General features: G+C 48.2%; 1 protein-coding gene across 9 annotated transcripts in view; it reads right to left on the reverse strand.

Annotated features, from left to right (window-relative positions):
• Positions 1–3,654: 3,654 nt before the first annotated feature.
• SYNRG (synergin gamma) overlaps positions 3,655–13,739 on the reverse strand; it is an 82,801-nt gene continuing 72,716 nt past the window's right edge. For 6 of the 9 annotated variants that reach the window (XM_060258755.1, XM_060258754.1, XM_060258753.1 and 3 more), the window contains 2 exons: positions 12,204–12,239; positions 3,655–3,834 (listed from right to left, as the gene is read on the reverse strand). In XM_060258755.1, coding sequence (XP_060114738.1) covers positions 3,703–3,834; positions 12,204–12,239 — 168 coding nt within the window. In that variant the 3' untranslated portion in view covers positions 3,655–3,702. The remainder of the gene's footprint in view (positions 3,835–12,203; positions 12,240–13,739) is intronic. The other 3 variants (XM_060258756.1, XM_060258751.1, XM_060258750.1) reach the window with 1 other exon arrangement.

Below are 13,739 nucleotides of genomic sequence, written 5' to 3' on the forward strand. Positions count from 1 at the left end.
GCTTCATAGGACACGATGCTGGATCTATGGGGTGGGAACTACCACTCATGAGAATCATATGACAGTTAGTAGATGCTGGGGTTTCTATTGACAGCTCTGGCGGGGAAAGTGCCACAAGCATGTGAGAAACTTTTGCTTCCCGTAGCAGAAAACGGACAGGACTTAAGAGATTCGGACTTTGTGCTGCTCTGGATGGCAGGCTGAGGTAGGAGCTGCTGCGCTTCCATCCCCCGAGGGCTGGCCTGCTCATGCCTGGTTCACAAAACACAGATGGAGCCCGATCATCAGGTTTCAATTCTATCCTTCCTGGGTCATGCTGCGACTGACATATTGAGGAACATTTGGGTGTGAGGGCGTGCCACTCACGAATTAATGAAGCGCTAATGAAAGCAAACTGCTATAGGCCCCTGCCAAGTCAAGGGAAGCAGAACCACAGCCTAACAGGGAATCCACAGATGTACATCACTTGGGACAACCGCAATTCAGATGTACGCACAAGCAACACCATAGAGAACTGTCCATTGGCCCAACTCCCTCTTCCTTAGAGCCATGCGGGATTTTCATAAACTCACTTCAATACCCATTTTGCTCTCTTCAACACACAAAGAAAAAAGGTGCATTTCTAAAAGCAATACCACCACCCCCCCCACACAATAGTTAAACCCTGACAGATGAAAACCTGCCCTCTGTTTGTTAACCTGCGCTCAGTTAAAAGCGAGAAAAAGCAGAACCTGACACAATGGAAGTCTGGAAAATACCGTAACCTTGGATACAGTTTCCAAGGACACTGGGGCCCTCAGCTAACCGAACAACAGCAGAGGGGAAGGCGATCACAAAGGCGAAGCAGAGCCTTTTGAACACGGATGTGAGTGGAATAACCTCTCCCAGTGCAACGGCTTATCAGGGAAAATGCAAAACTGTTCGCAGCAGGCAACACACAAGGCAAACGGCTGTGTTCTTAAAAGGCCTTTCCTTCAGTAGACAACATTAGTAATATAACCTGGCCAGTTATTTTCCCCCTCTGGTATCTGTTGCGGGCTGAATGCAGCCACAGTTCAATAAGCTCTGCTGTCATTATACTTAGAAATCCTGTCTCCCTCCTCCCCTATGCCATGGCTAAAAGGGCAGGCAGGAGTTATCTAGAGAGAGTCAAGAAGTCGAAGCTTTCTTTGAAATGGCCTCATGCAGTGGTGGCCCCCCCACGGCTGAGCATTCCAGCCCCAGCTGACACGCCCGCCACTTGTCGGTGGCTTGTGGCATAAGGATTTGTCATGGCCTTGTGTCTTTGAAAAACCCTTTCCTTCCCCAGCATGGACGTTATGCACAAATACTGCTCTGATTCAGCAACGTGCAGAAGATTATTCTCCCAAATGTTTGTGTGCGCACGGTTTGCTAAATGCTGAAGCCGAGAAGGGCACCCCCTGGGAGAGTCTTTGCCAGCTGCAAGGGAAAGAGGCAGCCTGGAGTAGAAAATGCCTGCCACTAGACAGATGCTGTACAAGCACCCCATGGTGACTCTGCTGTGCCCCACAGTAATGTGAGAATGAGCTCCAGAAGCAAAAACAGGGTTAAACGTAGGGCTGAAAAGGCCAAGAGGGCACCACTGGGTGCTGCCAGCCATCAAGGGCACCGTGATGCACAAATGCCTTGTGGAGTTCAGCCACATGTCACCTTGGGACATGGTCAAGCGGCCTTGAGGGGATTGCACCACATCTGCTAAATGGAGATGTTCTTGTCCAGATGTGATCTCATGCAGCACGGGATGCTACTTACTCTGCCGGACTGAGCTTTAACTAGCGTCTGGTTGTAATCTGCATTCAGACAACATATGAACCATGCAAAACTGGTGCCACTCCTGCTGCTGCTGCTTAAAACAACAACTTAGACCTTCCCTGGTGTCTCTTACTCCCTGGAAACAGCAATCATAAGGAGTGTTTGAAATAGATTTGCCTTGCGGTGTCCCCACTGCTCCCCAGCCTCCAAGTTTTCTGGCTGAAACAGTAAAGTTTCCAACCCTCTGCCAGGACTCTCCCACGGGCCAGATTCCTGTCGTTTTTGCAGTTCATAGCAGAGGGAAGTTCAGCAAGATCTCTTCTCCCACGGCTGGAGTTCTGCAGTGCGAGAAGCCGGAGCTTGCTTCAGTTTTCTATTCTGGGTGACTTTTAACAGTCATCTTAAGAGGTAACAAACCTGGCACCTGTACTTCTAGCCTTCGGCCTCCATTTCGATGGATGCTGAAACTTTCAGAAGGTCACTCCAAACCAGCAACTGAACTGTTGCCTGCAGTTGTTACTGGGTCAAGAGGAACCAGAACGGAGATGGCCACCAGACATCACAGCCCAACTGAACAGCACACCAAGCTGCCTTTGACTAGAAAGGAATGCCACAGAAGCTAAAGGTGGCTCCTTTGTAGGCCAGTTTCCAACAAGGCAAAGCCACCAGACTTTATAATGCTCACCTTGCCTCGTGAAACCTACGGTAATTAAGAAGCCTTATTCTATTTTGTTACAGCATGAGACATTAAAATGAAGACAATGGCTTTAGATTTCTGCAGCTTTGATAAGCCCAGAGATCTAAGCCACAATGAAAACTGGTTGCTTAAAGTTGAGGACAGATCAACCCTCTCCCCTCTTCAACCTCCAGCGTGCCAGAAAAAGGATTTCTGTCGGGGCGCATGCCAGAAGCAACGAAGTGATTAATAGAAGGCAGCATTTTTGCATAGAGAAACTCTCTGCTTGCCACAAGTCACCTGAGTCGCATACAGTGGTAATGCCCTTAAGAAAGATGGGACACAGTTGTTCATTACAAGACATGCCCCCCGCCCCTCCCCCGACTTCATGCTATCAACAATTTTTTAAAAAAAAAGAAAGATTCCACACGCTCCACTCACTGAAATATGAAACCCACACAATGAAACGTGAATTGATTTTAAACTGTGAGGGCCTTTTGCCTGCATCCAAACAATGCGTTGATTTGGAGGAGAGCGACACTTTTCGCCTAGTGCAAGAAGTGTTTCCCAAGCAAGAGTGCAGGACAGCCCCTGGCATTGGGGAAGGCCCCTCACACTGGTGGGAAATCCGATTTCTAGAAGAGGGGGCCCAACCCGTTATTTCCAGAGAGGGCCAGAAGGGTCAACCAGAAAGTCTGTGTCTGCAGCCTCCTAAAACATACAGTTCTGAGCCTTCCTTTATGGGAGGGGAGGCAGGTTTTGGGGGGGGGGGGGAGAGAATAATTTAAGACCTTGTTTAAAACACACAACCAACCCCGTTTTAGGTTTCTAGAGCCACTGGGGCATGAAACGGAAGTCATTTTTTTCATTGGGGGGGGGGGATTCTCATTCTCCACCTCCCCAAATGTAGATTCAGTGGTTTATGACCACACCTGAAAGGGAGCGTTAGTCTAATTGTACTCAAGAAAGGCAGCCTCAGTGCAAAACCAAACCAAACCACAATCCACCACCCTGATGGTCTGGACTGCTTTCCAAATCCTTTGCAAAGTCTTTCGCTTGGAGAGAAATAGTGGCTTCTGCCCTTGGAAACAGAGCCTGGAACCGACAATTTATAAATACTCTAAGCACTCGCTCAGAACAGTTTTCACATTTATTGCCCCGCCCCACCCCTGCAGCCCACCTACCCCACCCCCTCCCCTCCCCCTTCCAGTGTATCGTTCCCTTTTGGGATGGGATCCAGTCGACAGCAGCCTTCACAGCAGGTCCGGCAGGATGAGACCGGGGGGCTTGGGCTCCACGCAGTTGATCCAGAAGTTGGCACAGCTGGCGTGGTACTGGTGCCCTCCGTAAGCCAGCTTGAAATTGTCAGTCTCTGAATTAAAGGCCTGGGAAGGAAAAATACACAACGCATTAGAGGCCTGCGGTGTCTGCTGGGGGAGCTTAGTGCCAAGAGGGAAGGACTGGATCACGGTGCATACGGTCGCCCCAACGCACTATGCACACACACGACATTTGTATGGCACTTTGCAACTGCTCTGTTACCATGGAACTGTTTATGGTGGGTCTGGGGGAATATATGCGAACAGGCCCTGGAAAGGACAGGGCCATAGATGGTCCCGATGAATGTTATGTTGTCAAGGTGATGTCTATAAAACAGCTCTTCTAAAGAAGGGGGGAAACTGAGAGGAGGAGAGGCATCCTGCTGCCCCCAACCAGTGGCTATCGGGTTGCAACGTCCTGCTCTCCCTGCAAGCCCTTCCCATGCTGAGTGCAACCTCCCCAGGCCAGCCAGCATCAGACACACAGCCACACCATCCACAGTTAGGACTAATCAGAATTTGAGGCAGGACTGCAAATCCAAGTTAAGAGGAAACATGGTTAGCTTTATGCAGATTCGGTGCCAGGCAGAGGCAACTCTGGACCACGGTTACCACTGACTGATGGAAGTGTGTGAGGGGCACTTCACTCCAGAGCAGTGAAACTCACCCAGGGGCTCAGGAGCCACATGTGGCTCTGTAACCCCCCTGTGGCTCTTCTAAGAACTGTTCCTCAATGTGGCACTTGCCCCATGCTTCAGAAAAGTGGGCAAGACCCTTGTCCAGTGGAGACTGTGGTTGGTAAGTGGTTTCTACCTTGAAATCACCGCCACCAGAAGAACAGGTAAGCTTCAAGCCCACTGAGGTGCTGGCCCCATGCCTGGCGTGGAAGTCAATGTGGTCCTTTAAAAAAAGGTAAAGGTAGTCCCCTGTGCAAGCACCAGTCGTTTCTGTCTCTGGGGTGATGTTGCATCACGACATTTTCACGGCAGACTTTGTTACGGGGTGGTTTGCCGTTGCCTCCCCCAGCCATCTACACTTTCTCCCCAGCAAGCTGGGTCCTCATTTTACCGACCTCAGAAGGATGGAAGGATGAGTCAACCTTGAGCAGGCTACCTGAACCCAGCTTCCCCCGGGATCGAACTCAGGTCGTGAGCAGAGGGCTCGGACTGCAGTACTGCAGCTTTATATTGCGCACATGGCTCTCTGAGTCTCTCAGAAACTTCTGCTGCTCCTTTCTCCCTCTGAGCAGAGGTACTCAAACTGGACTTCACAGTTTCCCACTCAGCAAACTGAGGCTAGAAGCAGAATTATGTCAGCCCGAGGACATAACCTCAGGCACTCAGTCTGCATCAAGGTGGTGACAGTTCAAAGATGCTACAGCTGCTCCATGTGCAGGATTGTCCCCCTCTGGATCACAGCCTCCTCAGTGAAGCTGGACATCCAGTGTGGTGTAACCGGTAGAATGGCAGACCTGGATGTGGGAGATCTGGGTTCAAATCCCCATTCTGTCACAAAGCCCACCCAGTCTAACTGACCTCATGGGATTGTGGCGAGGATACAGCGGGGAAAGGGGAGCCAGGCATTGCTGCCCTGAGCTTCGTGGGGAAACGACAGAACAGAACTGGGCTGCTCAAGAGAGAAAAGGGGGTGGGGGGTGGGGGGAGGTCTCACAACACAGCGGAGCTGATCTGCACCACTTGGATGTGTGACGGCGAGGATGGGAAAGACCTGCAGCACCAAGGGCCATTTTTGGCCTTATTTTGACAGCAGGTCTAACACACCATCCTCAAATCACAAGCAGTTGGAACCAAGGGCTTAGAATCGTATAGGCAGCAAGTGCCCCCCCCCCCAATATCACACTGATGTGGTCTGTGAATTCACCAGGTGCACAACTGGCCTGTGAAAATGCTCCCCCCCAACATGGCTCAAACCCTGAATTTCATCACAGGCCCTTCTCATAACAATATTATCATTATCAATAACAATATTCTTCTAGCTAAGGTGAACCATGAGATATCATGACTCCAGTTACAGGGAAGCTGCTGAAGGCATGAAATATTATCACACTAAATTCTGCCTGCCGCCTCTATTGAATTTGTTTTTCATTCTCTATTTTTATTGTAAATTTTAATTATAGTTTTACTGAACATGTTTTGCTCCCAAGTCGTAGAAAATTATATATTCTAAGATGAGTAAAAGCAGTCTAATAAATGACTATATAGTAGTCATACTAAACAACAGTAAATTAGTTATACTATTGTTTAATCTAATTGCTGAATGCTTGCTTTACTTAGAAATTAAATATTTCAGACAAATACAATATTCAAGTGTCTTGAATTGGTGAGAAAGACCAGGACTGGATCTGTGGGGGGGAGAGAGGGGGCAGGTGCCCCGGGTGCCAGAGCAAGGGGGCTGCCACTAGCACTCCTTTCCCCTCCAAAAATAGGTAGATCTACATGGTGGGAGGGTAGTGGGGGGCACCATTTTTTAACTTTGCCCCCCTCCAAAAATAGAGACATCCGGCTCTGAGAAAGAAAGACAACAGAGGAAGTCTCTAAATAAATACTACTTTTCTTGATTAACACTATCCTCTAAATGAAATAAGCATCAGCAGTAGCTACATTAAATATTGTACTGCTACTAGAGTTGACAAGTCCAATTCAAGAAATATCTGGGGACTTTGGGGGTGGCGCCAGTAGCAAGGGTGTGACAAGCATAACTGAAAGGGAGTTCTGGCCATCACATTTAAAAGGATTGCACATTTTTAAATGCCTTCCTTCCATTGGAAATAATGAAGGAGAGGGGCACCTTCTTTGGGGCTGATAGAACTGGACCCCCGGTCCAATCATTTTGAAACTTGGAGGGTGTTTTGGGAAGAGGCACTGGATAGTATGCTGAAAAGTTGGTGCCTCTATCTCAAAAAACAGCCTGTCTAGAGCCCCAGATACCCATGGATCAATTCTTCATTATACCCTATGGAAATCGGTCTCCATAGGGAACAATAGAGTGCCCAGCAGACATTCCACCCCCTTTCTGATGACCCTGAAGCAGGGGGGGGGAGGGTCTCCAAAAACGGAGGATCTCCTGCCCCCACCTGGGATTGACAACCCTAACTACTACTACTAAACGTATTTTATTTATTTGGAAAAGTAATATGTTCAATTAACACTAGCAGCTCAAAATATTTTCTCAATAAAGTGATCATTTAGTAGCAGATGCAATAGAAGAAGACTGCAGATTTATACCCTGCCCTTCTCTCTGAATCAGACTCAGAGTGGCTTATAATCTCCTATATCTTCCACAATAGACACCCTGTGAGGTGGGTGGGGCTGAGAGGGCTCACACAGCAGCTGCCCTTTCAAGGACAACCTCTGCCAGAGCTATGGCTGGCCCAAGGCCATTCCAGCAGCTGCGAGAGGAGGAGGGAGAATCAAACCCGGTTCTCCCAGATAAGAGTCTGCGCACTTAACTACACCAAATTGGCTCTCTCTCAATAGATAGTAAATAGGTAGTAAAATAGCTGTAATAAACTGTAAAAATATAATTAAAATAGCAGCTGCAATGACTAGTGATTACTATTGCTAATAGCAAATGCTTGCTAATTTAGAAAGCTAAGTATATTTCATTTCTCTGCTGGCTGCAACAGCACCATGGCTGCCCTGGGTTCAACCTCCTTTAAGCTGCTAACCATTCTCCCACAGCCGCCGTCTGTCTGAACACAGCGTGGGAAACCACAAACAAGCTGAGAGTCCTGTTCAAGCGAACAAACCCCAAGGGCTCAACTTTGACAATGGCCGGCTGGGCAAAGCAGCAGCAGAGGTGTCCGTGCCAGCCTTCTTAACACCATGGCTTTATCAGAGGAGGGGAGGGGAAGACTGGGCAAAAGGGACTCTCTTGAGCTCTTAAAGCAAACTCAAAGCCATTTGTCTCTCAGCCAGGGACGGATTATCTCGCCTTGAGGCTTGCCTGATTTAAGATGTTTTATGTAATTTTACAGAACACAGCGGCACGATTAATGCTGCACTTAATGATAAGTGTTTTCCAAGAAACAAGTTGTTGTTGTTGTGAAGACCAGCTTGCAAGGGTGGAAAATAGTAAAGAATCCAGTAGTAAGTTCTAAGACTAACAACTTTTATTGTAGCATAAGCTTTCGAGAAACACAGCTCTCCTGGTCAGCTGCAGCAACAGACGAAGGCGACTAACTCCTCTGGATCCATTGCAAGGGTGGGGATGCAAGGAAGGGTTTTGATCAAGGCCTCATTGAGTAGGGCACTCCTGTGACCAGGCACTTTGGAACCAGCGTGGCAGAGTGGCGCACTAGACCCAGGAGACACAGCCGCAAATCCCCATCCTTTTCATGGGAGCTGGCTGGGTGAGTGTGGACCAATCACACACAGTTAGCCTCACCTGCCTCCCAAGGATGAAATGAAGAAGGGGAGAATGTTGTAAGCCACTTTGAGTCTGCACTGGGGAGAAAAGTGGAGTATAAATGAACATATAAATCTACCTGGGTGAAGCGTAGGCACCCCGGCAGACAGCAGAGGCTGCATTCAGACAGCATGATAAACTGTGTTTTGTGCAATAGGCCACAATTAGCTAAAAGGTACAAATAGTAAAACCAGGTTTGTCTGATTGTTGCCTCTCCTCTATACCTGCCTCCATCTTATTTATACTGCTATTCCCATGCCGAGTAAGAAAAAGTGCTACCCAACAAACTGGGTAGTGAATTCAGATGTCTCACCATATCACAACCGGCCCCAAATGGTGGTTAGCAAAGCAGCTACAAACCCTAGTTCAGTGCAAGCCAACCACCCTGGTTTGTTGCACTGTGTACATTCATATATCACAGCAATTGACAGACTACATTTATTGCCTATATGTAGTTCTGTTCACTGTATCCCATTCCATTGTCTGATGAAGTCTGCATGCATAAGAAAGCTGACATTCTGAATAAAACTTTGTTGGTCTCAAGGGTGCTAATGGACTCCTACTTTGATCAAACCACGGTTTGCTGTGTCAAATGAATGCAGCTTGGGTACACGTAGTATACAAACATGTGGATTCCGACATCTTGTATATCTCAGGGCTGAACGGAATGTGGCGTGGAATCTCTGGGACTAGATCGCCTGCCTTTAAAAAAAAAAATCTTAAAAAGCAGCCAGGATGGGGATATTTTTGGCCAGGGATGCACTGCCCACTTTCATCTCTGCCGTGGTTCATCCTAGCAGTGAAAAAAGACAGATATTACATGGGCGTGTGACATTTTTCCTCAGCAGCTTGGGAAGAGACAGGGTGATTTTATCTTCATAAGGACCCTTGTGAGCAGCGTTCCCTCTAAGCTGAGTTAGCGTGAGCTAGCTCACAGCTTTTTAGCCCCCAACTCACACATTTTTGTCTTAGCTCAGGAAAAATGGCCCCTGAGCACACTCATTTATGCAGCAGCTCACAAAGTAGAATTTTTGCTCACATGACTCCACAGCTTAGAAGGAGCACTGCTTGTGAGGTAAGTTAGGCAGAGAGAAAGCAACTGGCAGGGGGGAGGCACTGAATATGAGCCTATCAGGAGCATTTGTGCTAAGAAAATGACACAGGGAAGGGTGAACCTTCTCCCCACAGCAGCCCCAGTCCAAATCAGGACCTCCCATAGATGCTTTTTCACATCAACAGAAGACCTCCCATGGAATGGTTAACTCAGACCCCACCTCCATTTTTTAGAAAAGAACAAGCTTCTAGCCCCTACCACCCTGACCTGGATTTATACCCCGCACTTCTCTCTGAATCAGAGTCTCAGAGCGGCTCACAATCTCCTTTATCTTCTTCCCCCACAACAGACACCCTGTGAGGTGGGTGGGGCTGAGAGAGCTCTGACAGAAGCTGCCCTTTCAAGGACAACTCCTGCGATAGCTACGGCTGACCCAAGGCCATTCCAGCAGCTGTGAGTGGAGGAGTGGGGAATCAAACCCCGTTCTCCCAGATAAGAGTCCGCACACTTAACCACTACACCAGACTGGCTCTCAAGGCCGATTTTGTCAGATCTGGGAAGCTAAGCAGGGTCGACTCTGGCAAGCACTTGGAGGGGTGACCTCCTTGCAACACCAGAACTCAGGAGGACAGAGGCAGTCTCTATTCAGCCACTTCTTTGAATATCCTCCAGGCTCCCAGTAGAAGTCGGTCACCAGAGGTTGCTATGACTTCCAGGTGCAGACAGACACACACACAAAAAATACCTCCCCGCAAAAGCTTCTAGCTCCTACTGAAAGCACAGGGGGGATTGTTTACTGATATCTCAGGAGGTGTGATGGGTCTGGGCCGGGGGGGGAGGGGGGGCAGAGCTTGGTTTCCAATTGCTGCATGAATTGTGATGGCTGGTGGGTGGGCTGTGAATTCACTGGATGACCTCCTCCACTTCAGGGGGTATGCTCCCTCCCTCCTCTCGGTTCACCCGTTCCATATCTTCAGACCTCCTTTTCTCAAAAGATCTACCTTCTGTGAAGCACCCAGATTTTGGGAAATGACGGTAGCGGTTAAGCGTGCCAGGCCAAGGTCATGGGGACCCAAGTTCCATTCTCCCCACTTCCGTGGAAGTTTGCTGGGTGACTTTGGTCCAGTCCCACACACTCAGCCTAACCTGGGTGGAGAATAACATCAGCGACTTTGGGACCTATTAGAGAGAAAGCTCGGCCGGGGTTTCCAAAGACCACGAATTAAGTAAATAAAGATTAGACCAGGGGTGTCAAACATGGAGCCCGAGGGCCGGATCAGGCCCCCAGAGGGCTCCTATCAGGCCCGCGAGCAACTCACTGTCATCTGCTTCTTTCTGCATCACAGCTTGCTTTGCCAGGCTTGCTCAATCACGCAGGAGCTACAGAGCAAAACCTCTATTTTCTCCATTGGCTGACCAGCACATGAAGCAATTTATGTACAAAAATGTGCAGTGCCCAGCCATTTCATGTTCGCCACTGAGTGTTAGTGTCAAAGCATTGGCCATGAGATTTCTGTAATGAATGTCAATAAATCAAAAGGAGGTTTGCAACTTACAGACACACATCTGAACAACACCTGAACAGCACTGTCTCCAGATGTTGATGCAAGAATTCAGAGCAAGTGGTGTCAGTTTTCAAAAACCATTAAACAAAACATTGCAAGAGTGCGAATCTTTTAAGCATATTTTTTTAAATTTTTTTTTAAAGTTTAATTGTGTTTGTGTCCTTTATAAAGTTCATATCTCTGCTATCTGGCATTATATTTTATGACACACATAACCTGGCCCGACAAAGTCTCATTTATGTCAGATCTGGCCCTCTAACAAATGAATTTGACACCCCTGGACTAGATGACACCTCAGCAAATTTGTAGACCCGACTCAAGTTTAAGATTTATTATTTATTTATTTATTTAATTTATATCCTGCCCTTCCCGCCAAGGCAGGGGAGAGGAGGAGTTCACAAAGAATGATGGGTGAGTGCAAGAGGTACTCAATGCCTCCTGCAATCTGATTTTTCCTAGGCAAATACTTCAGACACCGCCACCACCCCAGCCTAGCTGGGTTCCACAAGAGGCTGAAAATCTATGAACATATGAAGCTGCCTTATACTGAATCAGACCTTTGGTCCATCAAAGTCAGTATCGTCTTCTCAGACTGGCAGCGGCTCTCCAGGGTCTCAAGCTGAGGTTTTTCTCACCTACTTGCCTGGGCCCTTTTTAGTTGGAGATGCTGGGGATTGAACCTAGGACCTTCTGCTTACATATGAACAAATGAAGCTGCCTTCTACTGAATCAGACCCTGGGTCCATCAAAGTCAGTATTGTCTTCTCAGACTGGCAGCGGCTCTCCAGGGTCTCAAGCGGAGGTTTTTCACACCTATTTGCCTGGACCCTTTTTTGGAGATGCCGGGGATTGAACCTGGGACCTTCTGCTTCCCAAGCAGATGCTCTACCACTGAGCCACCGTCCCTCCCCAATCTAGCATTGCATTTCTGATCTCCCACCCATGAATCTTATGTGGCGATACCAGGAGAGCGGAAGTCTCATCTGAACAGTTTTCTTTTCCAGCAGAAGGCTCACAACAAAGCTAGTGTTTATTTCAAAGTGCAGACAACCCGAAGTGTCCAGTGTGCTCCTTCAAGCACAAGGGAGGCCACCATGTCCTAGGCCAGGCATGCAAGAGTTAATATGCAGAGCTGACTTCGCAACTTCTTCACCACACAACAACACACCGCCACACAAAGCAAAGCTATTCACAAGGATAGAGGCATGCTGATGAGACAAAAAAGAGGGGAAGCAACGCAAGCGTCAATTAGTTGATTAACTCAAGGGGTTAAGGGGAGGCACAAAAACTGTGATTGGACACACAGTGAGAACAAGGGCAGCGGTCAGGGCCGCCATCTTGCCTTAGACACACATGAAAAGATTAAAAAAAAAATCATGGGTTCGTACTTCTCTAGGAGGTTCTTCTGCAGGCTTCTCTTCTCTCTGAAACAATGTTGAAACCAAAAAGGTCAACGCAATTGCCAAAGCACAGGAGCCAGCTGGCAAGAACTGCCCTCCTGTTGAAAAGGGTGTGGTGTGGTATGTGGGTGTCCTGTCTCCACTGAGCTGTCCTCCAGGGACTCTCCTGACTCATCTGACAGTGAAGCTTCCAAGCCAGCTTGTCTCCATTTTGCCACCAGTCCTCTGGCTGGTTGTTATGAGAGGGAATGCAGGGAACATTGGGTTGACTCGCTCGCTCCCTTGAGCCTCTCTGCTGCTGCCTGGCTTGATGCTGAAAGACTCCAGCTTCAGTCACACAATTTCCGGTTGCCTCTGAATCACAAACTACGATTCCCCTCTCCTTTCCAAACATGTTAGAATCCTTCTCTGGAGGAAAGAGAGCAAATGGTAGTCTGCGATTCAGTTAGAATCAGGGCTTTTTTGATGTTCCTGTGAGTTCCTACCCCAAAAAAGCCCTGGTTATAATGACCAGTTTTGGTTTGCTGCAAAAGGATTCCACCCCCCTCCCCACCCCCCCGGCTAGTTCACGCAATGACAACCCCAGTTCCTCTCCAGCTCCCTAACTATTTCATCTCCATACTCTGTGCCATCTCCTCCCTGGCAAACTTTCCCCTTTCCTTACATCAATGGTGATTAAACATTATTTTTCATTGGGAAAAAAAATCCATTAAGAGAAATATTGTATTCCTTCTACCTCCAGATTGCCATTGTGAGGCCAGCCCATGCATGTTTTTAGGAAGGTGTGTGCGTGTGTGGGGGGGCTGTCACATGATCGTGGCCTATCAGGAGCCGTCAGGTCTGTGCTCTGCTGTGAAGGGCACCATCCATTAAGAGGCTCTCAGGGTCCAGAAGTTACAGGGGAGGCTCCAGACAAGGCTGGGGAGTCCAAACCAGACAGCCCATTGTTTTCCTTTCGACCTGGAAGTGCCATAAAAGCCTGGGAAATATTTCTTTTTCTTCACTTTGCCACTTTTCTATTTTGCCACATGAACCTAAATGGGCCTTAGACCAAATTTGTAATTTCAAATAAAAATATGATTAAAATATGGATTAAATGTTACAGATCAGAACCTTACAAAAACAACAGGAGTCTAATGACAAAGGATGAATAAACTTTCTTGAGTCGGCATAAACCGGCATAAGCTTTCTTGAGTCTGAACTCTCTTCATTGCCTCCGGCTTATGCTGGAATATATTTTGCTCGCCTTCAAAGGCACCCCTGGATTCCTGTTTTATTTTGCTGCTGCAGATTAACACAAGACAGCTGCTCAGAACAAGTGAAGGAGCGACTCTGACTCCACCAGGCAGGCTGGGCAGATGCAGTCCCTGTGCAGCATTCCCTCCATGGTCGTTCCTGCTTCTCATTCCCCCACCCCACCACACCCCAACTAGTCCCCTGCTGGGGAAGAAGCACTGGGCAGACAGCTGGGTGGCAGAAGGTTAGAGAGAGCCCAGTCCTGCCCGCATCACAGCTTGGAGCTTT

The sequence above is a fragment of the Heteronotia binoei genome, chromosome 18 (genome assembly GCF_032191835.1).
Source record: "Heteronotia binoei isolate CCM8104 ecotype False Entrance Well chromosome 18, APGP_CSIRO_Hbin_v1, whole genome shotgun sequence".
NCBI classification, from domain to species: Eukaryota; Metazoa; Chordata; class Lepidosauria; order Squamata; family Gekkonidae; genus Heteronotia; species Heteronotia binoei.